Consider the following 23,954-nt stretch of genomic DNA (forward strand, 5'->3'; position numbering starts at 1 on the left):
AAATTTATTGGTAAAAACCTAAAAATCGAATCCCTGGTTGTGCCATTGCACACAGGGGTGGTATTCTCCACTTAGGTGATACGTTCGCTTGGGAAATATTTCGTCTGACTCGGCGCTGTACACTTCAGGGTGTACAGTTCACAGCGATCTGGGCGCTGTGTGAACCTTGCTACTTGATTTACTGTATAGCAGGGGTCTCAAACTCACCTCAGCTAGCGGGCTGGTGTCACGAAATTTAGTCCCGTAAGGACCGGGACAGTAAAGAAAGTTGGAGCGGGAGGGGAGGGGAGGGGGGGGGGGCGGAGTATACCTTGTACAAAATGTCAGCTAACGTTGCAAATTGAAAGAAGACATTTCCCATGTCTCGTATATGGGTCATTTCTGAAGGGGATTTGTCGCCAGGATTCCAACATAGATACCGTTCTCCAAAACGGCTGAAATCTTGACGCCGATACTGAAATATACAGTACGTTGTTGTTTCACGGTTATGCATCAAGACATGGTGACCGCAAAGGGTGCCTAAGCAAAAAAGATTCTTTAGACCAGTCATGTCTGTGTATCTCACGAACAAACTTATTAAAAAAAATGTTGCAGTGACTTAGCTCGGCTATGCCAAGATAACGTAGCGTTAGCAAACGTTCAGCTGATTGTTCTTAGCTTTCCTGATTGTCTAGGATTAGCTTGAATCATGCTTAATGCTGCTCCAATGACACACACATGGCAATCCGTATTATGTGGCACATGTATATTTATTTTGCCAGGCAACTTCGAGATCCGATGAGTGAAGCTTCTCCGCTCTTCTGCGCCGTTGAGCAGCATTTGCGCTCGCCTTCTCCGTGGCTAAACCACACTGGCAAACGCCAGTCAGAGGCGCTATCAAGCGGCTCCAGCGCAGTGTCAGACGGTGACTGTGCAGCGAAGGCGAATAGCTGCGCGCGCGCCGGCGCCAGTACGTCTATCTCAGCTACGACGTCACTCCTCTGGAAAGCGCAGACCGGCGGCGGCGAGTCGCGCGCGATTGGCCGCGAGATCGAGCGGAGTCGCCGCCTAGCGGCTTCTGGCTGACCGCGCCTAGTGTGGATTGCTCCATGCGTCGTCTGCTAGCCCCGTTGTGTTTTCATGTGCGCGTACGTCATGCAGATCCTCAAAAGGTGGTTTGTTCCGTTGTGTTAGTGCAACTTTAACCGCTCGTACTTACGCCTAACACGATGTAAAGAAGCATTTGGCCTTGATCGGCTGTATATGTACTGTAATAATATCAGAGAGTGCACTTGTCGAGAGTGCTGTGTGTGGTAGTCGTACCCTCCGTTCACGAGAGTCATAGCAGTGTAGGTGCCGCTCTGTGGTTCAAACGCATTGCAAAGTGCACTTGGCGTTGCCCTAAAGATGAGAAGTATTAAATCTCATCTGAATATAACCTTTTAGCGGCGCGGTGGTAAAAAAAAAAAAAAAAAAAACATGGTTGATCCCTCTGTCATAGGAATCGGTATAACACGAAAGTAAAACGTGTCTTTACGGACGTAGTTGAGCGTTTGTTGTGCATTGTTTCGCCCCGAGGGCGAAGGAATGAATGCTATAGCAGCAAGTTGTAATGTCACGCGAAGAACGGCAAGCAGCTCGAAACTTCCAACGCGTTGCTCAAGCAGAAAGGACGCACGGAACGAACATACACAGGTTGAGCGCGAACTAACAACTGTCACAACTTGACAGTTAAAGCGCGCTGGTGAAATACAAAGGAGAACGCACGAAACGAACGCACAGGTATACACAGGATGAGCGTGAACTGTCACAGTTTGTGAGCAGCGCGCTCCTTTCGCAAAAGCGGCCGCTGCAGTGAGCGAAATGACCTTCGTGCTCTCTGTAACTTGAACGCAAACTTGCGATGAGAGCGCAAGACGTACAAGATAAGCGCGCGCGCAGGAACGACCAGGCCCTGTAGAGACACACGCTCATCTCAACGCGGGGGCGACGACATTTAAAGGGGTCATGAACCACTTCTCCAAGTAATGATCTAATGGCCTCACTATCGGAATTTACTGCCTCCCGAATCGATTGCCGCAAAAATTTCTTGAATCCGTCAAGAATGAGCGGAGTTACGGGGTTTGGGCGCACGCTCTCAGCGCTTTCTCTCTTTTCTCGTGCCGACGAGCGCACTGGAAGCTACAAAGGGAGGGATGGCACGGGGGAAAGAAGTTACGTCAGCGCGCGTCATGAAACGCGATCGCTCTCCCGCTGTGATTCGCGTGCGCAAGCGCGGCTACCGTGTACTGAGGTGTGCGGCGCCGGCAAGTGGCGGCACCCCGTGGCAAGAAGCGCATCTGATCCGAACGCCGCTCTCGATTTGCGTCGGCTATCGGCCAATGAGGATGCTATGTCTTTTGCGACGCGGCAATGAAGATCGCGACGTCAATCGGCAGACGCCCCGCCCACCGACGAGATTGAGAACCGGCCTCTGTTTGAAAAGAGGGCGCCTGAGAAAACAGCAACTTCGCGTTCCGCTTGTAGCCTTTACGCGGCGCGCACGACTCCAATATTTGGCTGAGCAGTTCATAGCCGTGTCAGCTTTCCGCAGGATGTGTTTTTTCAACAAGCCCAAGGGGTGCTTCATGACCCCTTTAAAGCGCGCTCTTCGAGCCCTTCGCGCATGCTTCGCGCCATCTCGCTAGTGATAAGGAAAACACGCTGATGAACCCCCTGGTCTCTGAGTACCGCCACTGGCAAATGGTGTATAGACCTTTTCACAGACGGCTCCCTGGGCGCCGCCATAGACCTCTTTGGGCTGCGCTAAATAGGCGTGACCCCCCAAAAATGCACTACCGAGGCTGTGACCTCGGCCTTTGTACTCCCGCGCGCAGCCCAACATGGCGGCGTTTTTTTCTCTCCTGTGAAAAGGTGAATAAATAGCACGCCGTTAGTATGACCAAGAACGTGCCGTTTGTGGCGGAGTCGTTTCGCGCTGGTGATCGAGAGGTCGCGAGTTCGATTCCAGGTGACGGAACTTTTTCTTCTAGTTTTTTCTTTGCCATATGTTAGTTATTATATTTTAAACGTCATATCCGTGACCGAAATGCGTCAGTGGAGCCGTGGTGGACCCCGGCATAAAACACTTTCGTGTAAAAAAGGCTCGCATGTACTTGAGCGTTGTGGTTAGGTGTTGTTTATATGTTCCGCGACGAGCTTTAGTTGTGTACGGTCCTGGTCTCACTAGAGAGAAATATTTCTGTTAAGTCACTCCTGACACTTCGGTACTTAAATTGTCCCCTAAGAAGAGCAGAAAATGAAATGCCACGGAAATCGCAAAACTGAGTTGCCTTGCGCAATTTTAACTTGTGGCGAAATTTATACAAAAACACCTGTGTACTGAGATTAAGGTGCGCGTTAAAAAGCGCTGACGGTCAAAATTATTCCAAACAGCGTAGTTTACATTTATGTCGTAGTAATTTCACGCGAAGCCACATCTTTTTTTCTTTACATTATCTTGAGTGTTTGTGTTGCGTTATTTAGATTGACCGAAGACAGCGGACATTATTGGTATGAAAAAATGTACTTTGGTCCCGTGAAATAACCGGACCTTTGTTCCAGTACTGTCGTGCAAGTAATCAATCGAAGAAATTTCCGTGCTGTACAGTTACCTTTGTGTGACTGGAATAAAAACAAGCGTGTGCGTGTTAAACGTCTCCGTAGCGCTAAAGCGCTGTCAGCCACGTAGCTTTCCTTAGTAAACCTATCAACTGTCCTACATTTCATGGAGAACTGAATAAGAAATGCGAATGAATATTTGAGCACGCAGTGCACAAAGTGCTATTTCAACTCATCGTGCAGGAATACGGGCTTTCTTTTTGTTGAGGGGCATCCAAATGATACAAGAAGTAAAGACTTCAATCAGTCGCGCTATACAGCAGTGCGTAGTAGGTGGAACACAAGCTAAACATGTATAAATAAAACAACAAGAAAACGTCACCCATTGCGAAAACGCCGACTGTCGCCGAAGGCGAGCAACCCGTTCGGTGGCAGAATGCGCTTTTCTCACAAGTAATTGTAACGTTCGGCGCGCTTCGTGCATTAATTCGGGAATGAAGAGCGCACATATTACCACAAAGCTGCAGTCAACGCATTTTGTTTGCAGGAAATCGGGTCACATCGCTCACAACGAAGCGCTGTTGCGCACTTTTGTATACGCGCCGACAACCGCCTATCCACACTAGCGCGGCGACGGTGCTGCCACCTGTTGCCCGATCTCGCGGCGAATAGGCTCCCTTTAGGGAGCCAGAGCTTGCGCAAAAGTACGCCATCTTGGGTTCCGAAGTTTTGCGGGAAAGCCACTCTCCGTCCGCGTAGGAGCCGCGCTCGCGTGCCCCTGCGAGTAACATTTTTATTGAGATAGCAGTTGTATGGACGCTTCAGGCGCATTTCCGCCGTCGCCGTGATGTTTCGTATAAAGTCCAAATTGATAACATCGCTCCACGCGTCATGTTTCGTGTGCGAGTGACAGTGTGCGGGGGCTGCCGACCATCGCGGCTGAAGCCGAGAGGAAACGTGCCGGCCGTCTCTGTCGCGCGAAAGGCTCATGGCGGAGACCCGGAGGGGAGGGGGGGGGGGGGGGGCTGCGTCAAAGTTACTGTCAAATTGGGCTTCGTAATAGCATGCGCCCTAAGCGATGTACTTACCCCTTGGGACCAAAAAAAAATCATATTCTATGGTTGAATTGAGTAGTTAGCTTCCGAAAGTTGTGCTTTGCTGAATTTCTCTTGCACATACTGGCATCCCTCTGAAATCCTTGCTGCCTGTTGGAATAGAAATAGATTTGCTTATTTATTTTTTGGGAAATACAACAGACTGTAGACATGGCTTGCTTTGTTTTGCCTTCCAGACCGTGCAATAGTGCAGGACTTGCGGCAGCTGCGCGTGAGCATAGCGGACTTCGAGGTGAAAACGGTCATTGGTCGGGGCCACTTTGGCGACATCCGCATGGTCAAGGAAAAGGCCACCGGTGACATCTATGCCATGAAGATTCTGCGCAAGGATGAAACCCTCAGCCAGCGGGAGGTCAGTGTTTGCCACGGGCTCACTCTAACTGGAATGCCTGGTATTTAAAGTATCGTGCAGTGCATGAGAACTACCTGACTAATTCCCAGTAAATAACTATATAGTCGGCGTGCAAGTGTAAGTTGTCAATGCTGTTTTCATCTTCAAAGTCCGTGATTCTTTTGAAGAATCTTCTCAAAGAGCCAATGTAATACTATTTTATTCAACTTGTCTTATGAGAATGACATTTTCCGCCTTCCATGTTGTGCATTTAGCCTTCTTACGAAGTTTTACCTCCTAAAATAATTGTCCCAAACTCTGTGCATTGAGGGAGGTACAGAAAATAACTTTGTCATTGTCGGGGTCAAGATTTACAACTGTGTTTGCACATGTTGCTTGAGGAGAGGTGGGGTGTCTTAAGTGACACCCGTGTGTGCACATATGCCTGCAGTGGCACCTGTTTTTATATCCCTTGGGAGAACTCAATGGCAAAATTGGGGGCTACTCCTGTGTAACGGATTTAAATGCACTGTACGTACGGAAAGCACACCCATTACCAAATTTAAAGTCTTCAGCGCAGAAGGTGTTGAATGTGTTGTTGCATTTCCTGCAGACAAGTGGACTAGACAGAGACATTACTACACTGCATTCATGTTACAAGTTCTTTTCCTTTCTCTACTCACTCTAAGTAGGAAAAACTGGCGCAGCTACGCACTAGTGGTGCATAGCTGCGCCAGTAGTGGTGCGTAGCTGCGTAGGTGAGGAAATAGCAAAGCAGGTGGTGTCCACTTCTCCTTTCCTTTCTTTTCAACCTCACTTCCCTTTCCCATCCCTTTCTATACTATACTATACATAATATACTGTACTATATGTGCTATACTACACCATACTATACTACATGTGCACCGGACAAGTTGGAGCACATGTTTTGGGAGTGAAGCAGAAGATGAAGACGAGGACGTGCAGAAGAGCGTGTGGCAGCCAAGTTATTGCGTTCATGATGGTGATAGTTTGTGTTCATGCCTAACGGACTTTCTCCAAGCATACGCAGCTCTGCTGTTAATACAATGGTCATTGCTTTACCACCAGACAACAGCCCAGCATTTCCTTCGGATGTGAAACCTTGCTAGTGCACTTCGTCTTTTCGCAGGTGGCATTCTTTGAAGAGGAGCGGGACATTCTGGCGCGGGCGGCACAGACGGGTCCCTGGCTGACCAGGCTGCAGTATGCCTTCCAGGACGCTGGCCACCTCTACCTGGTCATGGAACTGCTGCCCGGCGGCGACCTGTTCAACTTGCTTGACCGCTCAGGGGGCCTGCTGCCCGAGGAGGAGGCCCGCTTCTACCTCGCGGAGCTCACCCTTGCCATCCACGCTCTGCACTCTCTGGGATACGCACACAGGTGTGTGGTAGCTTTGTTCCATCAGTTGGGAGGGTCTCTGTAGGAAAAGCTAGTCTGATCTGTCATGCAAAGCATTCTGTGGGAAGTAAGCTTTTCTTTTTTATCAGTTTTTTTAGCAGCATAATAATGAATAAAAAAAAACAATTTTCAACTGAAAATGGGGAATCGAACCTCTAGTGATGCAAAATGGGACATACAGGCTGTTGTATATAAAACTTTGATCAACATGAAACATAAACTAAAACATTAACATTGAAAACAGTGCATTACTTGCGTGAACCATACCATGTATATTCACAATGGCTGAAAGATTGATAATGGTGGCTTCTATGAGCTGTCTGTTGCTATGGCAATGTAATAAAATGATAGATGCATGCTACTGTGCTTCTGCTGCACTCTGTTACAGTCGCTGACCGTTTATTCGGACTTGGCGGGAACCGCCGAAAAGTCCGAATAATCGGGAGTCCGAAAAAAAGGATTCACCAGAAAAAAGCACTTTTATTGGCCCAGCGGCCGGAAAAAACTTGTCAGTGCGCGTCTGCACACATGTACGCTTACGCGCGACCAAGTCGGCCTGTATTTCAGCCAATGTTTGGCCACCCGTGATGGTCGGCAGTAGCACTGTGCACTGTAACGGCCTATGCTAAATCCGCATTTGATGACTGGTGTGGGAGGTGCGTCATCACGGCAGTCACTGTCCACATGCGCTGGTTCGAGTAGCTGACGGATATCTCATCGCCCAACTCGGCGAAAACTCTGAAGGAACTTCCACCTGGTGAATAATCGCCGCTTTTTTCGCCATCGTCACGGCCTTGTAGTTGCCGCGTTTCTTTAGTTCCGACGGCGCACATGGAACGGGCAGCGTCGGAGCAATTTCAGCAGATCAGGCCTCGCACGCCAAGCAACAAACAAGGGAGCGGGACACTAAGCTCGGGATGCAGATCAGGCCTAGCCACAGAAACATCTGACAACGCAAACCCTCACACGCCAAAAGGAAACGACGTTGGGCTAATTGATGTTGCAGCGCTTCTGTTGTCGTACTCTTTGTCCGAATTAGGATCCGCGTCGTACTCGTACGCGCTGTCATTCTCCTCAAACGCCGCACCGATAGCACCGAGCCGATTACAATCTTGGCTTGGCTTGGCCTGCTGTTCGGCCGTGGTAGCCGTTCAATGGATACTTGACTGGCTAAAGCCAAAAGGCAACCGTTACGTGTAGTTAACAAACATAGCCTTCGAGATCGGTAATTTCTGCGTGGATTTTTGACACTGGCACGATCTCCAGTTATAGCCAGTGCAACATTTCAGTGCTGGCAACCTATCAAAATTTTGTAAACATTGCTGACAGCTTGTTATGGCGGTCAACGTCGCACTCGATCAGCCAGCCGGTGTCCGAAAAATCAAACGGCGGACTGTGGGGCGTCCGAATTTTCGGTCGTGAGTTTACATTACTTCAATGGAACGAGTGGCGGTGCCGCGAAGGTGTCCGAATAAATGAGCATGTCCGAATTTTCGGCGTCCAAATAAACGCTCGGCGACTGTACATGCTTCACACACTACAGCAGATCGCTGCGGGGAATTTTGCCACAAGCCCTTTTTACAGTGAAGCTCTGTACCTCTACTTAGCAACGGTTCTGTCTCTGTGAACTAAAAACAAAACACCAGGCACCTAAACCACCAACAGACGCTCATGCTCGCGTTCTTCTCTGCTAGCAGATGCACACGCTTGCTGCGTTTTCACCTCGGATGCTGAGGAAGGGCATTCGGAGAGGTAGATAGACGACCCGACGAACGCGTTCGCTGTAGACTCTTGCACAACTGCGATTCCACAACTAAATTTCAACCTCTGGGTGGTTTATGGGCTCTTTAACAATTGCAGGCAAACGGCCTGGCTTTCTTTGCAATCAGGCATACATCATAGAGCCCACTATTCGTTTCAATAAACAAAACCGTAAAACAAGCATCAAAACTGCATGATAAATAAGGCGCCTGTGAACAATGGGAACACCCTCCCACACGTTCCCGGTAAATATTAGGTTGCAGCTCCTTTGCACTTCACACGAGGGCTTCGAATGATGTCAAATGGCCCTTCCTTCTCCCCACGTGTTTCCCGCGTTCATATAAGTAGAACCCCGCTGTTACGTTCCTCACTGCTGCGTTTTCCCGGCTGTTACGTCGTTTTCCGCCGGTCCCGGCATAGCTCCCATAGGATACAATGTATTGGGAACCCCGCTGTTACGTCGTAACTGTCGGACCGTTCCCGTATGATACGTCGCGAAGTGCGCCCGGAGCCGACCGAGTGACTACCAAAGAGAGCGGCCATGGTGCATTTTCACGCAGCTTGGCCTCGTTTGAACGTAATATTAGCCGCATGAGAGGCGCAAGCAACAGAATCTTTCAATTGATGCAAACAAAAGCATGGCCTTCGAGATTCAAATTGCAAAGATGGCGTCTATGACGTAACTGCTCGCGAAAGCAAGGCCTTCGAGATTGGCATTTACTATTGACAAAAGCATAGCCTCTGAGATTTGCATTGCACAAACATTGCGTGTATGACGTAATTGCTTGCGAAAGCAAGGCCTTCGAGATTGGCATTCACTTCTGCCATCGCGTTGGCGTAGACTCATCATCATCGTTATTTGTCGGAGAACGGGGGGAGTTCGAGCTGGTTGGAGCTCGCATGGTTGTGCGTGCAGTTCGCGGTCGGACTCGCCGCGCCGGTCGTGATTGCGTGTGCTTAGTTCTTTCATGCCTACAGCTGTTGGTGTTAAAAAAATCACATACGTTGATTACATTTCTGTGGATAAGGCCGTCCTAAGCTCCGCGTTTCTATCCATCGACTAGATCGCGGCTGAGCGCGCCAATTTTCGTGCTGCTCGTAAGAATTGAAATAAAATTCTGTACCACTAAATATTTTGCCGTTTTTCCTGTTTTTCGGCTCTTACGTTTCCCGTCTCTTACGTTTATTTCCTACGGTCCCTTCAAAAACGTATCAGTGGGGTTCTACTGTATAAGATGAGCAAAATGACAAAAAACTGAAAGGTTGTGTTTAAGCCTGCTGCATTTAGGTACTCGAATAGTACCGGCACTGTTGGCTAACGTTGGTTAATGTTTGCAAACAGTTGGCGATCAAGGTAATTGATGGTAAGTAGAGGTAATTGAAGGTAATGCCATTGCATTTCTCTCACAGCTGCTGTTAAATCACCTTAGAGTGTCAGCCACAGCGCTTACAGATGCAATTGGCTCTGCCTGGCGAGGGTAGACCTGATTTGCAAGAGCAGTGGTGACGGCAGTTTTCTTTTGCGTTTCATGCAGGGACGTGAAGCCCGACAATGTGCTTATTGATCGCACGGGCCACATCAAGCTGGCTGACTTTGGATCGGCTGCCAAGCTGTCCGACAAGAAAAGCGTAAGTGCACATGTGGTGTACACGTCCGCTTTGTACAGTCACAGTATGATTTTTCTGACTTTCTCGGGACTGAACTCATATGAAAGGATGGGTAGTCTGATAAAATGTTTGCACGCCATTTTGTTGTCCACGAAGGCTAAAATTGTCACAGCCATGTCCAACAGCTTCAAAGTCTTCTACTACTTGGACTACTCTGTTTATACTGGGATGGGACAGGAAATTGAAGGTGTAAGGTTGTAAAATCCAGCAACGCATTATGTTCCACGATAGCAGCTCCTTTCCATCCTTTGTACTCGTCATGGTAACTTAGGAGGCAAGGTGTTGCTGTACTAAGCCTGAGGATGAAGGTTGAATTGCCAAAGGCTAAGGAGGCCACATATTGATGGTGAAAAAACTCGATAACACCGGCGTGCTTAGATTTAGGTACACATTAAAGAATACCAGGTGGTGATAGTTAATCTGGAGTTCACCACTACTGCATGCCTCATAATCATATCATGGTTTTGGCACGTAAAAACCAGATAAATTACCTAGTACAGTGCAGACCACTTATAACGTAACCGCATATAGTGCAGGACCGGTTATAATGCGGTCTTTTCGACTCCCGTTTACCCTCCCATAGAACCGCATGTATACGCATACCGCTTATTGTGCAGTCCCCCAAGATGAAATACCGTTTATAATGCGGTTGCGGGAAAATATTTCTGACAAACGCAGTAGCGAGTGCGGTTGTCAAAGGAGGTACGCCGCTGGGGAGGGAGCGGCGAGGTCGTTACGAAGGGCGAGGGCACGCACAGCGAACGAACGAGGGGCGGAGGGAGGAAAAAGACCGCGGCAGCGCTGTGCGGGCTCGCCGAGTGGGGAAGGATGGTGGTTGCCTAGGCGACGGAGTAGCCTTTGCACCGGCGGCGGCAAGGCTCCGCGGCCGCTTGCCGGCAGCGCGTTACGCGTGGAACGAATGCTCGCGTCCTCATCAAGTGCGCTTTAAAGTAAGTTTCCTGTCGGGAAAAGCGTTGTCGTTATCACACTTGCTACAGATATCGCGTTTGCTACCTCGTCCGCAAATTGCAAAGTTTTGCAGCTTCATGACGCGAGCTTTCGCCTTTTCTGCCAGTGCGCGGACTTAACGAGCTTGGCGGGCTTTTGTCGCCGTTGATCTCCCGGCCGCGAACACAAACTTCGTATCACGCGCGCTGTACTTGGGTTAGTGCTTGAGTGAGATCTTTTCGACGTCCGATCTTCATGTTGTCTTGGACAAACTTCCCACGACAACATGCTGAACCGCGCGCTAGGCCTAATCAGCGTTGGCTGCTTTTCGGTAACGGTTGCGGGCGATAAAAGTTGCAGTTTGGTGCGGAATCAACGAAACTTTTTGCGATGGTTGCATTTGAAGGGAAGAGAATCATATCATTAATGAAAACGAGGGCATGGTTGGCACATGCAACTCTCGAATGGTGGTTCCGGATTCGATTGCAATGTCTTGGACATAGGCCTGACTGGCTGCCCAGGCGGCGCTGCGAAAACGGTGCTAAAAAGCGCCCCCTACGATAAGTTATTTGGTTTCGAGTAGTCAGACTGGCGGCCGCATGCAGCACTAAGCTCAGATGCGCAATGGAGCCGCCGCTGTCGGTTGTGCTGCGCTTTGGATCTCGGCCAATTTCTGGCGTGGCTGAGTTCTTCAGGCCAAGCAATCTGCGTAAACGCAAGAAGCTCGTCAACGTCAAGTATGTTTACGACGTGCAGGAGATTGAAAGAACCATTTCGGCGCGCTGCAACTCGCAAGTGCAGCGAATCTCATACGACGTTGAACTCGAGTTAAGTTTTATGAGGCATGCTCACGCGACTAACGACAGTGCATAAACGAAAAGAGTGCTGTTAAGAAAGCCGAAATGATTTGCATTACACGACGAAACGGAATCAAGAAAGGTCCAGTGACGAAGGCTAGCCGTCGGCGGCCCGAATGAGCGCATTCGCGCCGTGTGTCGTTTTCTGCCGCATTCAGTCGCAAACGCACTTTTTCCCCATGCACGGTCGTAATTTTCAACATTTGCTTCTAGGGAATTCGTCAAATTCTGTCAGCGTGCGGTGGCGGTCGAGAAGCGACGGCGCGCAATGTTTACAGCCGGCCGCTGGAAGCAGCCGGCTGTAAGCTGCCGAAAAAATCGTAGGCACATACGCAGGGTGACTCATGGCATCGTTTTTCTCATTTCCCATGAAATGCCGGCTGCATATCCTCGTGATCGCCGTCGGCAGCCACGGCGTGCCGTCTGGACTGCACACAGGGAATATATACATATATAAACGTGTGCATGCGCGTACGGAAAGTAATCAGCACGTTACGTTGCAAACCACGTTTTGCTCGCCTACTCACTTCACGCGTCAGACGGCACGTATCCAGCGGTTACGTCGCTCCACTTCGTACGGCTTTCAGGGGAACCAGTAAAACCGCACATTAGGATCCTTACCCCCATGTTCGAGGCAATTAACCACGCAACAATAACGGCGGCGACCGCGCTTCGGGACCGCGCGCTGCTCAGAGCCGTCGCCCGGACCACCTGCTTTCGGCACGGTTTGTTGAAGCAGGGATCGCTCGTCAAACATGTCAGACTCTGCAGGCATAGCGGACAAGTTCCTGCGTACGTTTTAAGCACTTTTTGAGCCTGAAAACTAGGCGCAAAATTAAGTAAAACGCTCAAAGCAACTGAGAACTGCGTAACTCGCCGGTCGGCGTCCATTTTTGACTACCCAAGCAACTTCGGCGCACGCCACCAGGCTCCGCCACAGTACTCAAAACTCCAGCGCGTCAGCCCTATCGCGTGCGCGCCCGTGAAATCGAACGATCGGTACTGCTCAGCACGTGAAATTTCGGTCGCGATTCGACATGGTTTCTGTGTAATGCGCATACCTTGAGGTGGCCTGAAACGTAGTCCGGGAATTTCCGCGATGGCACTTTGTTTTGTTTGCTTTTTTCCCCCGTGTTCATTTCGTTGGCAATGCGGGTTTTGGGAGGTTAATTTTTGAACATTCGGAGATTTAAGCGGTTGTAAGTGCCCCAAATCGCATATGTCGATTATCGGACACGCGAGGCTACATGCTGAACACGTTTTGCGCAAGTGCAGCTTTTGAAGAAGGTTGGTTTGGTTATAGTGCGGTACCGCTTATAGTGCGGATATTCGCGACTCCGGCGACTTACGTTATAAGCGGTCTATACTGTATTGCTTTCCATTGATGGTAAGCTTCACCACTATATGTTGCACTTGTTTGGACAACAGTTCACAGGTCGGTGTTGCGCATGATATGGACATTGTATAGAGACCCAATATTTGATTCCACCTTCATGACTTATTCATGCTCTTCAAGCCATGCAGATCAGCTAAAGCTGCATAGTTTCTTGTCTTGATATGATTCGCTATAGTTCTGTGCAGCAATGCATTGACAGTCTTATTTATCTAGCTGTAGAACTTGGCATCTCTTCACTGTTTTACAAATCCACACTTCTTGGACTTTTTAGGCAGTTCCCCTTCAGCCCAAATCATTGCTCGCTGACTTCATTCAGTAGGCTATTCATCATTGAGTTGTTTTGTGTGAACATCGGTTAGCATCTTACACATGTTCAGCATGAAAAACAATTTATTTGATTTAGGGTCATAATATTTTGCTTTAACTGGCTTGCCACTTGTGCGCACTAACTATGGCTAACATACTGCTACCTATATGGCTATTCACTTGTGAAATAACATACTGTTTGGTACTAACCAGTTATCTTCGATGGGAGAACTGAAGAACGAACTTTTTCCATTTATTCCTCACTCTCAAAAGTCTGCTAATCAGTGTTGCTATGGTTTGTTGTCTTTCCAGCTTTCTATATTTATGCAGTGGTCACCTTCTTAAAGCATTCTTATCATGTGTACTTTATGTATTTTTATTGTTAAGGTAATTACGTAAAGCTGTGTTTTTGCTGCATTTTTGTCTATGTCTATCTCCGCTCAATTTTTAACAGGAAGTCTTCTTTCAACATTTTGCTTTCGGACTTCCTTCTGAATAGCTATCCCATGCTTATATTATTAATGAGTGAATAAAGATAGATTCATTAAGATAGATTGATTGATTGATTCATTCATTCATTCATTCATTCATTCATTCATTCATTCATTCATTCATTCATTCTACTCGCAGATTTCAAGTCGTCTTCCTGTCGGCACACCTCACTATGTGGCACCCGAAGTGCTGAGTTCCATGAGCGGGGGCCTCAATGCCTGCGCCACGGTTCAAGGCCCGGCTGTGGACTGGTGGTCTCTGGGTGTGCTGGCATACGAAATGCTCTATGGCTTCAACCCGTTTGCCGATGATCGCGTGGTCGTCACCTACAACAGGATCATGAACTTCAACGTAGGAGGATTTCCTTTCTTGTAGCGACTTTAATTCTACGACAACGGGACAGTAGAGATGCATGGTTAAATATGTGTTCAGAAGCACACAAAGCAGATGTGAAATTGCCTTTGCTCTGTGTATGCTCCTGGCCTATCTTGGGTTTTAAAACAAAATGATGTTGGTGCTTATGCATTTGCATTAACTGCCAGAGAGATAATTACAGTATACTCACAGTAAACGGAATCGCTGCTTAAATGCAAGAACTACCTCTAATATGATTGGTTTCGTACTTGGATTCTGCTCCTCTGTTCATCTCTCACTAAACTGCACTCCTGTTAAACGGAACATATTTTCCTGGTCCCTTCAAGTTTCATTTAACGAGAGTCTACTGTATATAAGCTGATGCTATGCCTATAAGGTAACGGTGGCCAGAATTAAGCCTAACAGCATCAGTACTGTTTTTAATATCTAGTATGTTGACTTCTGGGATATGTCAGCCTATGGGCCTAGTGAGGCTTGCATATTTTTGTACCTTGATTTCAACGTTCATTAAAACTGAGAGTAAAGTTCAGGTTCTTTTGATGATGGGAAACCACACTCCACACTCGGCGCCCGAGACGCACCACCCGAGGTGATATAACGAAGTGGGAGGTGAAATTAAGTTTGAAGGTAGAAGAACAACGCTTCACACTCGTCGCCCGAGACGCACCACCCGAGGTGGTATAAATGAAGTGGGAGAAATTAACGTTGGATTCGCTGGTTGCTTGAAGAATAAAATACGCTGGAGAAGCTTAGAGGAAAATCAAGACAACTTATATTTACAGACTTACAGAAGAGTTACAAGCATAAATGTTACAGAGAAATAAAGAAAAACAAGTACTGGAAATGAACCGTCTGTAGGGCGACCCTACGAGATTCGGCAGAGCCGACGGTGCCGAACACCTTAAGCCCGGTTCAGAACACCAGACGGAACACCGGGGCCGCTTTTTATTACCCTGATGCTCCGCCTTTACATTACTGCCGGCGAATAGCCGCCTAGTTTGCCTGTAATTGGGCGCTGCATGCAGCAAATCAACAAACTCGCGACAAAGTCACCGCCTCCTTAAACCCATGCGGGTTCATGCTCCTCGCCCCAAGCAACGCACAAACAAGAGGCAAATAAAAACAAAGTAAACTAAAGTTGTGGCCAGGGCAGGCTCAGCTGACGCTACACGTGTCTAGAGCTAAGTGTACGCGTGCAGTGACGAGAGAAGAAAAGAAAAACGTGCCTGAGAAAAATGACCCTGGTGGTATGTCAAACACATTTGCCAAAGGGACACTACACTTTGACCACCCTCGGGCCACTTAGCTGCTCCCCCCTCCGCGCACAACGTTACACGCGACACCACTTACAAGCTCGTTACCTCAGCTCCCGCTCCAGCTCCTCTGCTGAACCAGACTGTAAAGCAAAGTGCGGAAATGGATGCCACGCCGAAGGGAGGCCAGCGCACAAACAATTGTCAAAGGTGCCGACCGAGCGTTCGACTGCCTCACGACGTGGGCCCGCTCCTCGTCGATCACGTATTCGAGCGTCAAGAGCCTGTACACCGTCTGCTCCACCGGATGCACGCCACACATGACGAATGCCTCCGGCGACCGCGTGGTGCCCAAAAAGCAGGCCGCTTTGTCTTGTACCTCCCTGGGAGGCACCCGCGAAGCGCAGCGAACGCCAAACTGCGGGCCCGTAGGCGGCCCATTCATGCGCCGCCGGAAGGCATCGCTGAGCAATCAGGGAGGTCATTACGACAGTGTTTCTAACCCTTCCTGCCGCCGTCCCGCGAGTGGGGCCGGGCACCTTTGTCCTGGGCGCGAACAAGGAAACCGATGGGCTCACCCATCTCCGGAGTCTAAGTACTTTTCGGGGCGATGCACAGGCACTCGAAGCACCCCCACCGGCGTGGCCGCCCAAGTTGGCCGCACCAAGTAAACAAAAAAAAAAAGAACCGTGCGTCCGGTCTTGACGGCAGGTCCTACGCTGAGAATGTCATTCACCTACAGGTCAAATTTTGTGCTTTAGCTGCAGCCTTTTTTCGAGTGCTGCAGTATTCTGCTTATGAGTGGACATCACAAAGACTTCACCATAAATTGCCCCTGCACTGCAAGCAGTTCCCTCTTGTGCGAGCCACGTGACTTATTGTAGCAACAAGCTAACCTTGCTTCAGATTGCCCGACGTGTCTTTTCTTTTTTTTTTCCTTTTCTGATGCAACAGGAGACACTGGACTATGCAAAGGAGCCACCGTTATCAGAGGTGACCATAAAAGTGCTGCAGGGCCTGCTTACCACGGCCGACAAGCGGTTTTCCTACGACGACATGTGCCGTCACGAGTTCTTCGCTCCAATAGACCTGGATAATATAAGACAGAGTACGTACCTAATGCCAGAATTGTGTCATCCGTTCTGCATTTTCCTGATGTAGTCAATGCTGCTTTTCAGACTTGTGCGAATATTCGAGCACTTTGAATATTCGAACGAATATTACAATATTCAAATCCACTTCGATTCGAATTTAAATTGTTGGAAATTTCAAACCGAAATGAACGAATAGGGGTATAGTAGTCTGCATGTAACGCCCCCTGTAAAGGTGGTTTCACTGCAGGGGAGGGATGCTTTGCTGTGAATGCACCTTTCCAGGAAAAATCCGCACTGACACGAAGCCTCATTTCAAGGTTAAGCGAACATATTACCTTCACATCGATTCATCATTTTTGAAGTTTAAAAGCTTGTTATACCGGCTTATATGCTCCAAGTATAGTAAATTTTAAAACGTCACGTATTTTACAGGTTATCACTAGCATTGTACCGAAAGTCAAATCCTGTTGCAATCCAAAGTTGCTTCCATTTCCTTTGAACCAAAAAGAATGACATTCGCACATGCCTTGTTTCAATTTTAAAGAAATATTGTGCAGGTGAGTTGGGTCGTGACAAATATGCTAATTCTTCTTTATAATATGTGATATATATACTATTCGAATTCGGTTTGAAATTATTCGACCAAATCACTGTTCGCCTCGAATTCGCTGCAAACCTCAAATTTACTATTCGCACAGGCCTACTGCTTTGGTATTATATATTACAGTAAGGTGTTATTCTGTTGAGTATGATGGACATATCATTCGGTCTTCTTTTTTTGCTTGCATATTTACTTCCCTCAATAGACTGTTATTAGATTTTGTGCTTGTTTGATATTTTTTGCTACTGATATTTATCAAGTGCGTCAATATATAATCTTTTTTTTTTAACTGGGCTGTGCATTATTACGCCCCACTGCCCCATGCACCATGTAACGCAGAGGGTGTTTTGAGGATAGCGTTTATAAATAAGTAAATAAACAACTTGTCAAAGTTTCATTGAATACTTCAATGTGTGTAAACCAAGAGGCACACAACTGCTAATTACTGAATGAAGTAGTTTATTGCGCTTTAGAACACGAAATGCACGTGTTTGAGGTCATTTGCGTAAAAAACTTGGATCTGTTATGAATCATAAGAGTTCGCTCAAAATACAGCATAGACCGCTTATAACGTAAGTCGCTTGAGTTGCGAATATCCGCACTATAAGCGGTACCGCACTGTAACCAAAACAACATTTTTGAAAGGTTGCACGTGTGCAAAACATGACCAACAGGCATGCGCGCGATTCCGACTATCGAGGCATGCGACTGGGACGTAAGTTTGCATCTGCTTACATTTGAAAATGTTGAACGGTTAGTGTCTGCGGACCTGCGGTGCCGACATAACGCGGAAAAAATGCGCTGTCACCGGGAAGTCGCCGTGGTAACACACTGCGCGTGTGCGATGTCGAAAACGGTGGCGACTACAAACCAGCACTCGAGTGTTTCACACACACGCCTGCGTTTTCGTTAAAGATGTAAGTCACACCTTCTTAATGCAACAACTGCAAAATGTTTCATTGACTCGGCACCAAAACGCAACTTCTGTAGTCCACGGATGCCACATGGCAGCGAGTGCTCGTTAGGCCTAGCGTGTGCGCTGCAACTTGGCATACCGTCGCGAGAAGCTTGCCCTAGACAACATGGAGATCGGGCGTAAAAGAGATCGCACTCGCGAGCTAAACCGAGGGCATTGCGCGTGAAACGAAGTTTCGGTTCGCGGTCGGGAGAGCAGCCGCGGCAACTATCCTGAAAAAGTATTTCAAGCTTGTGTAAGTCCGCCTGTTGGTGGCAAAGGCGAAAGCATAATGGCATCTCAAAGCATTGTTACTTGCGGAGGAATCGAGGTTGCACGCGCGATATCTGCGCTCTACGACGAAGCAACTATTTTCCCGACAAACAGCGGTAACGCGCTCTCGATGCGGAGACGGGCGCCCGTACGTAGCGGAGCGCGCATGTCAAGCGGCCGAAGTAAAGGGGGCAAAGACTTTTCCGTCAGCCACGCAACCTCTCCCCCTCCTCACACGCACCCGCGCTGGGCTGCTGCCTCCCACCACCATCCCTTCCCCCCCCCCCCCCCCCCCCCCCGCTCCTTGTTCGTTCGTGCCGCGTCCCCTCCTCCTTCGTAACGCCGTCGCCGCTCCTCTCCCCCGCCGGCGCATCTCCGCTGAGAAGCACGCTCGCTCCCTCGCATCTCTGCGAACATTCCGGCAGCCGCATTAAAACCGGTCTTTCATCTCGGGGGTCTGCACAATAAGCGGTATGCGTATACATGGAGTTCTATGGGGAGGTAAACGGGAGTCAGAAAAGACCGCATTATAGCCGGTACTGCACTGTAAGCGGTTACGTTATAAGTGGTCTGTGCTAACCGAGTTGGATTAGCTTTCTCTAAAGGAAATGTGGTATAAGTGTGCCGATAATCTTTTTTAACGAACACACAGCTGTGCCCCCGTTTGTGCCGAACTTGACCGGGGAGGAAGACACGTCCAACTTCTACGAGTTTGAGGATGAGCCGGCACGCGCCAAGATTCCCGCCCTGCGGGATCAGAACAAAAGCTTTGAGGGCAAGAGCCTGCCGTTTGTGGGCTTCACTCACACCCAGAGTGCCAGCAATGCAGCACTTGAGAGGTGAGTGCCGGATCGAGGACAGGACGAAAAATTTGTCATCTTGCAAGTCCATTGGCCATCGTTTTTCGTGAAACAGTTTGCGTTACTAAGTGTAAGCAGTCATGTTCTTAACGTGCATCTGCGTCTTGCTTCAAGGGGTATCGCATTTTCATTAACTGAGAATGAAGGGTGCGTAAACAGTGATACTGAATCGATCAAGAATCCAAAAGTGTCAGAAGTGAAATCAAGTGATCGTTGAGTAGTTTTTGAATTATGAATGACCGTTCTGACCACTGCAACAATGTTCAAATCCTGATGTATTTGCGTTAGCAAGGTTCTGTCAACGTATTCAACGTTAATGTGTTATTAAGAACTAAATGTGAAGCATTAGGAACGAGTGTGCCGTTCACGTATTTGCATTCTCATGACTCGTTTCCGTTGAACACGATAGCAAATCAACGTAAAAAGTCTGGCTTCCCGGGTGACATTGTGCAGTCTACTTCGCAGCTTCTCGTGTTTAACTTTTAAGTCCACTATGGCCATCGGGATCAAATTTATCGCAATTTCACTTAAATTTTATACTAAATCACACACAGTTGGCAACTTGAAACTACTTGAAAGGTGATCCTTATTAATGAATAAGGATTATTTGACGTGTTACTGAAAGGTTCCAGATATTTACACACCCCTACTGAGCAAACACCCAGCAGAGGTTCACAACAGACGTTCTGTGATAGCTGCATAGGATGACCTGTTACGGTGGCTTAGCAGTAAGCTCGAGGACGCAGATTTGATTCCTGGCGACGGTGGCGACAGTTTGATGGAGGTGAAATGCGCAAAACAGGTGCACGTTAACCAATACCATATTGTCAAAAATAATCCAGAGGCCCTCACTGTGGCATGCCTTATAATCTTATCATGGTTTTGATGCTGAATGTTTTCCTTTACAGGTAATCTATATATGGCAAGGGTTGCATGTATTTTTCTTGTCGGTAAATAACAGCGTATGTGCCACGCAAATTGGGCAAACCCCACTACTCGCTACTGGTTCACTACAAGGAAGAAGGGAACACAGGCGGCAAACAGCAATTAAGATTGTGCATGAAACGCCAAGCATGCGCTTGACGTTTTATGCACAATCTTAATTGCTGTTGTAAAAAGGCACATGTTGCTTAAGTGAAAAACTATAAAGGAGCACAGGCTCAATTGAAATAGGACTTTCTGGGCAGCCATTTCGGATTTAGTTGCGGGGTGTGTGATTGGTTATGGTTCGAAATTTTGTGCCAGACAAAAAAAGTTGTTTTGCTAGCTGGATTATTTAACCAGAAATCTTTCCATCTGGAAAGACTTAAGGTTCAGTAATTCAGCTCGAAATGGATAAATATCCAGTTGTAACATTGCCAGTTGCCAGCTGGAATTCCCCCATATTCCAGCTGGATATTGGACTTCGAGCTGAATTATAGTGCAGTATAGCTTAATTTTCCCGCTGTAAATCTTTCTAGCTGGAAAGATTTTCCAGCTGGAAAGGTTTGATAACCCAGCTGGAAATGGAACTTTTTTTTCATCTGGGTGTCACCTCTGTGTAATGTGCTACACAGCTTCGATGGTCATCCACCTTCACAGAGTGAAATGGCTCACAGTTTTTCCCCTCCCCGCTTTTCTTTGCTGGATAGGACGGTGAGTTTTCTGGAAGTGGGCTCGCCAATGCGAGAGACCCTAAGCTCGGGGGCATCGCTGCGCCGACGCAGCCAGCGCCAGGAGCAGCTGCTGTCCGAGGTGACCCAGCGGGAGGAGAGCCTGCGCCAGGAGGCACGAGAGGCTCGCACCCGTCTGGACCAGGCACAGGCTCGGCTGGAGGCCCTCGAGAGCAGCCTGGTGGACGCAGAGGCACGCGAGGCACAGCTGCGCTCAGACAACCAGGTGACCCTGCTTATTATTCTCGTTTGTTGTACTATTTTCAGGAAGCATCATGAAGTAGTAGTAGTAGAAAACTATTTTTCATTTTGCTTATGAAATCCCAGTGGTTTGAGCCCCCAATACAGGGCCCTATTTCCTTCTGTTATCCGGCCAGCCCACTCAATCAGTCGTCGCTGGTCGTCCAGGCCTGTGCTGGAAAGAGCGGCTTCCCGCTGGGGGCGGAAGGGATTGGGTATTTTAGGTAGGCCGGGCAGTTCGGGGCATTCCCATGTGGAATGGTACAAGCTTGGGTGTCCTCCACACAAAGGACATCAGTCAAGAAGCGTGAAGAACATGCCACTTCATTGCAAGAACAAGAATGATTAAAAAGGCTGTAGTCGTTAGTGGCTTTATATCCTGGCCATGTGGCTAGAGAATGCGCAGTGCGAGTGTGTGCACACGTGTGTTATCGGCATCGACACTGCACTGGTAAATGCGAGATAACACGTGTGTTATCTCGCATTTAACAGTGCATCGACGCCGAATTTTCTTTCTTGGTCTTAGTCTTCTTTTCTGCTTTCTCTGCTCAGAACCTGAACATGCTGGTGGACCTGGAGCGCAAGAACCGGCTGATATCGGAGGAGAAGGCTGTCCAGCTGCTGAATGCCATGAAGCGCAAATACCGCAGGCAAGACGAACTTCTGAGGAGCGGCTACTTGTGAGTCGAGGCACTAACCACCCGGAGCGCCCACACTTGCTTGCTGCAACGCTTGGCCAACCGCCTACTGCTGCTGTGGGGCTTTCGGTGGAGATCCCACGGGCCGTGCTTGTAGCCGTTCATTTGTTGTATTTCCTCGCACATAACTCTCACTTAAAAATACAGAAAACTTGGAGCTGAAGTTGAGGTCCGGGTTTTGCGCTAATATCAGTGTGCAAAGTGGCTTTACGGCAATGCAGCGAAGGTAGCAATGACAGTGACTGCTGGAACTGACGTTAGGTGAGGATGGAAGAGTGACACTGGTCACTGAAAACAAGTGAGAATTATGTTTTTTGCAGTCTTCGAGCACAGCTGGTGTGGTCATTCCTGTCAAGGTGTAAAAGTAATTTCCGAGGTTGAGACGTGTGGGTAATGCATTCGGGTCTTATTAAAGAATTCTTGGTGGGTTGTAGTTGTGGATTTGGGTTATATGCAGGGGTGCGTTATATGGGAGAAAATGCGACATATTTAGAGCAAAGCTTTGTTTGTGGTTTACACTAAAGGGAATATGGCTGCTTGTGCAAGCTTGTTTCTGTTTAGGGTCTAACACTGGCAAAAGGCTAAACGAGCACAGCCCTGTGGGTTTCTCACGCACGTGCGCACTGCTGTGGGGGTTGGTGGATACATCTATTCAGTGTACAGTGGACTGCGTGACAAAAGTAGGCAGAGGGTACTAAGTGGAGTGGCACGCGCAAATGTGCAAGTGTAACAAGAGGTGTGAGGGGAGCAAGCAGTGAACGGAATGCAGTGGCACTTCCATGGCACAGATATACAGTTGAACTCCTTTATAAGAGGCACTGACGTAACAGACAAATGGGCATAAGGGACACCAATGTGCCCACATCGAAGTAAGGGTTGATCAGAAAATGAGAATGTGGTACCCTGCTTATAAGGGACCCCTCGTGTAAGGGACAAGAACTGCTCCCCAGTGCGTGTTTCTTATAAAGGAGTTCAACTGTACTGTGTTCCATATATTGTACACAATGCTGCAATGACTTGACGTTACTCTCTCTTTGTGTGCATGACCATAAAATATTAGTGTATCACATGTGAATGCAAGAAATAGGTATGCATTATGTAATTCTATGTAACAGTGTCTTATCTCTCTCTTTTCTTTTTTTGCCTCCAAACATGCTTGCTTTATTACGTGGGAGGTGTAACATAGAAGAACCTACTGCACATCAATTTAGTGGCACATTTCTTGACCGGATGCCTCTGCTGGCCAGAACATTGAATGTCGTATATTAATAGCATAATGGTATGAAAAAAAAATCCACGGCATATCCACAGGGTGAATGATGATGAGTGGGGCGAAGCTCCGGAGGGAATCATCGGTAAACCGTGAATACTCAGAGTAATTCGCCCAGTATATGATCAAGTAAACACGTGAGAAACACCGTGTACATATTAAACATCAAACTTTTATTGTACTGTTGGTTTACGAGGTCCCTTCATTACAACGGTCCCCCTAGCGTATGTCGCCGCACTAAATCGAACGATTGCCTTCCACCAATGACACGCGCCATATGTGAATCTTCCGCGAATTCTGCCCAGTACATCATCAACGACGTGAGATTGGGCGCGTTTATACTAAAGGGTCGATGCGAGTCATGGTGACTTGTAGCTCACTTTAATTTTACATGTACGCTGTGAATTTTTATTGTTTAATCACGCACAGGAGAAATCTCACACAGGCACTACCTTGGAGGTCAAAATCCAGTGCCTATATATACAGGGTGGTCAGTGAACGCTTGTGCAGTGCGAGCAGTCGGTTTTTTCAATCAAGAAACTCGCTAGCAGACGCTGCCTGCGTCGGCCTTGCGAGGCGAGAGAGGGGGGGGGGGACTAGAGCACGCATCTGCAACGATAGATAGATAGATAATGTGGCCAAGTACCCTTTGCAACGCAGCGAGTGCCTCCGCGCCATCTAGGGATCTTTCTGAGAACTAGAGGTGGCTACGACAGGGCCATCTAGTGAACACTCCAAGAGCTAGAGGTGGCTACCTACTACTACTACTACTACTACTACTACTACTACTACTACTACTACATACTACAGA

The 23,954-nt window shown here is 48.1% G+C and overlaps 1 protein-coding gene across 1 annotated transcript in view; it reads left to right on the plus strand.

The window, feature by feature from the left end:
• The window catches only part of LOC119390366 (citron Rho-interacting kinase), a 102,436-nt gene that overhangs the window by 5,865 nt on the left and 72,617 nt on the right, over positions 1-23,954 (plus strand). The window contains exons 3-10 of the mRNA XM_037657970.2: positions 4,871-5,046; positions 6,176-6,426; positions 9,741-9,834; positions 14,011-14,223; positions 16,455-16,608; positions 19,076-19,262; positions 20,915-21,161; positions 21,728-21,855. Of these exons, the coding sequence (XP_037513898.1) occupies positions 4,871-5,046; positions 6,176-6,426; positions 9,741-9,834; positions 14,011-14,223; positions 16,455-16,608; positions 19,076-19,262; positions 20,915-21,161; positions 21,728-21,855 (1,450 nt within the window). The remainder of the gene's footprint in view (positions 1-4,870; positions 5,047-6,175; positions 6,427-9,740; positions 9,835-14,010; positions 14,224-16,454; positions 16,609-19,075; positions 19,263-20,914; positions 21,162-21,727; positions 21,856-23,954) is intronic.

This window comes from Rhipicephalus sanguineus, chromosome 4 (genome assembly GCF_013339695.2).
Source record: "Rhipicephalus sanguineus isolate Rsan-2018 chromosome 4, BIME_Rsan_1.4, whole genome shotgun sequence".
NCBI lineage: Eukaryota > Metazoa > Arthropoda > Arachnida > Ixodida > Ixodidae > Rhipicephalus > Rhipicephalus sanguineus.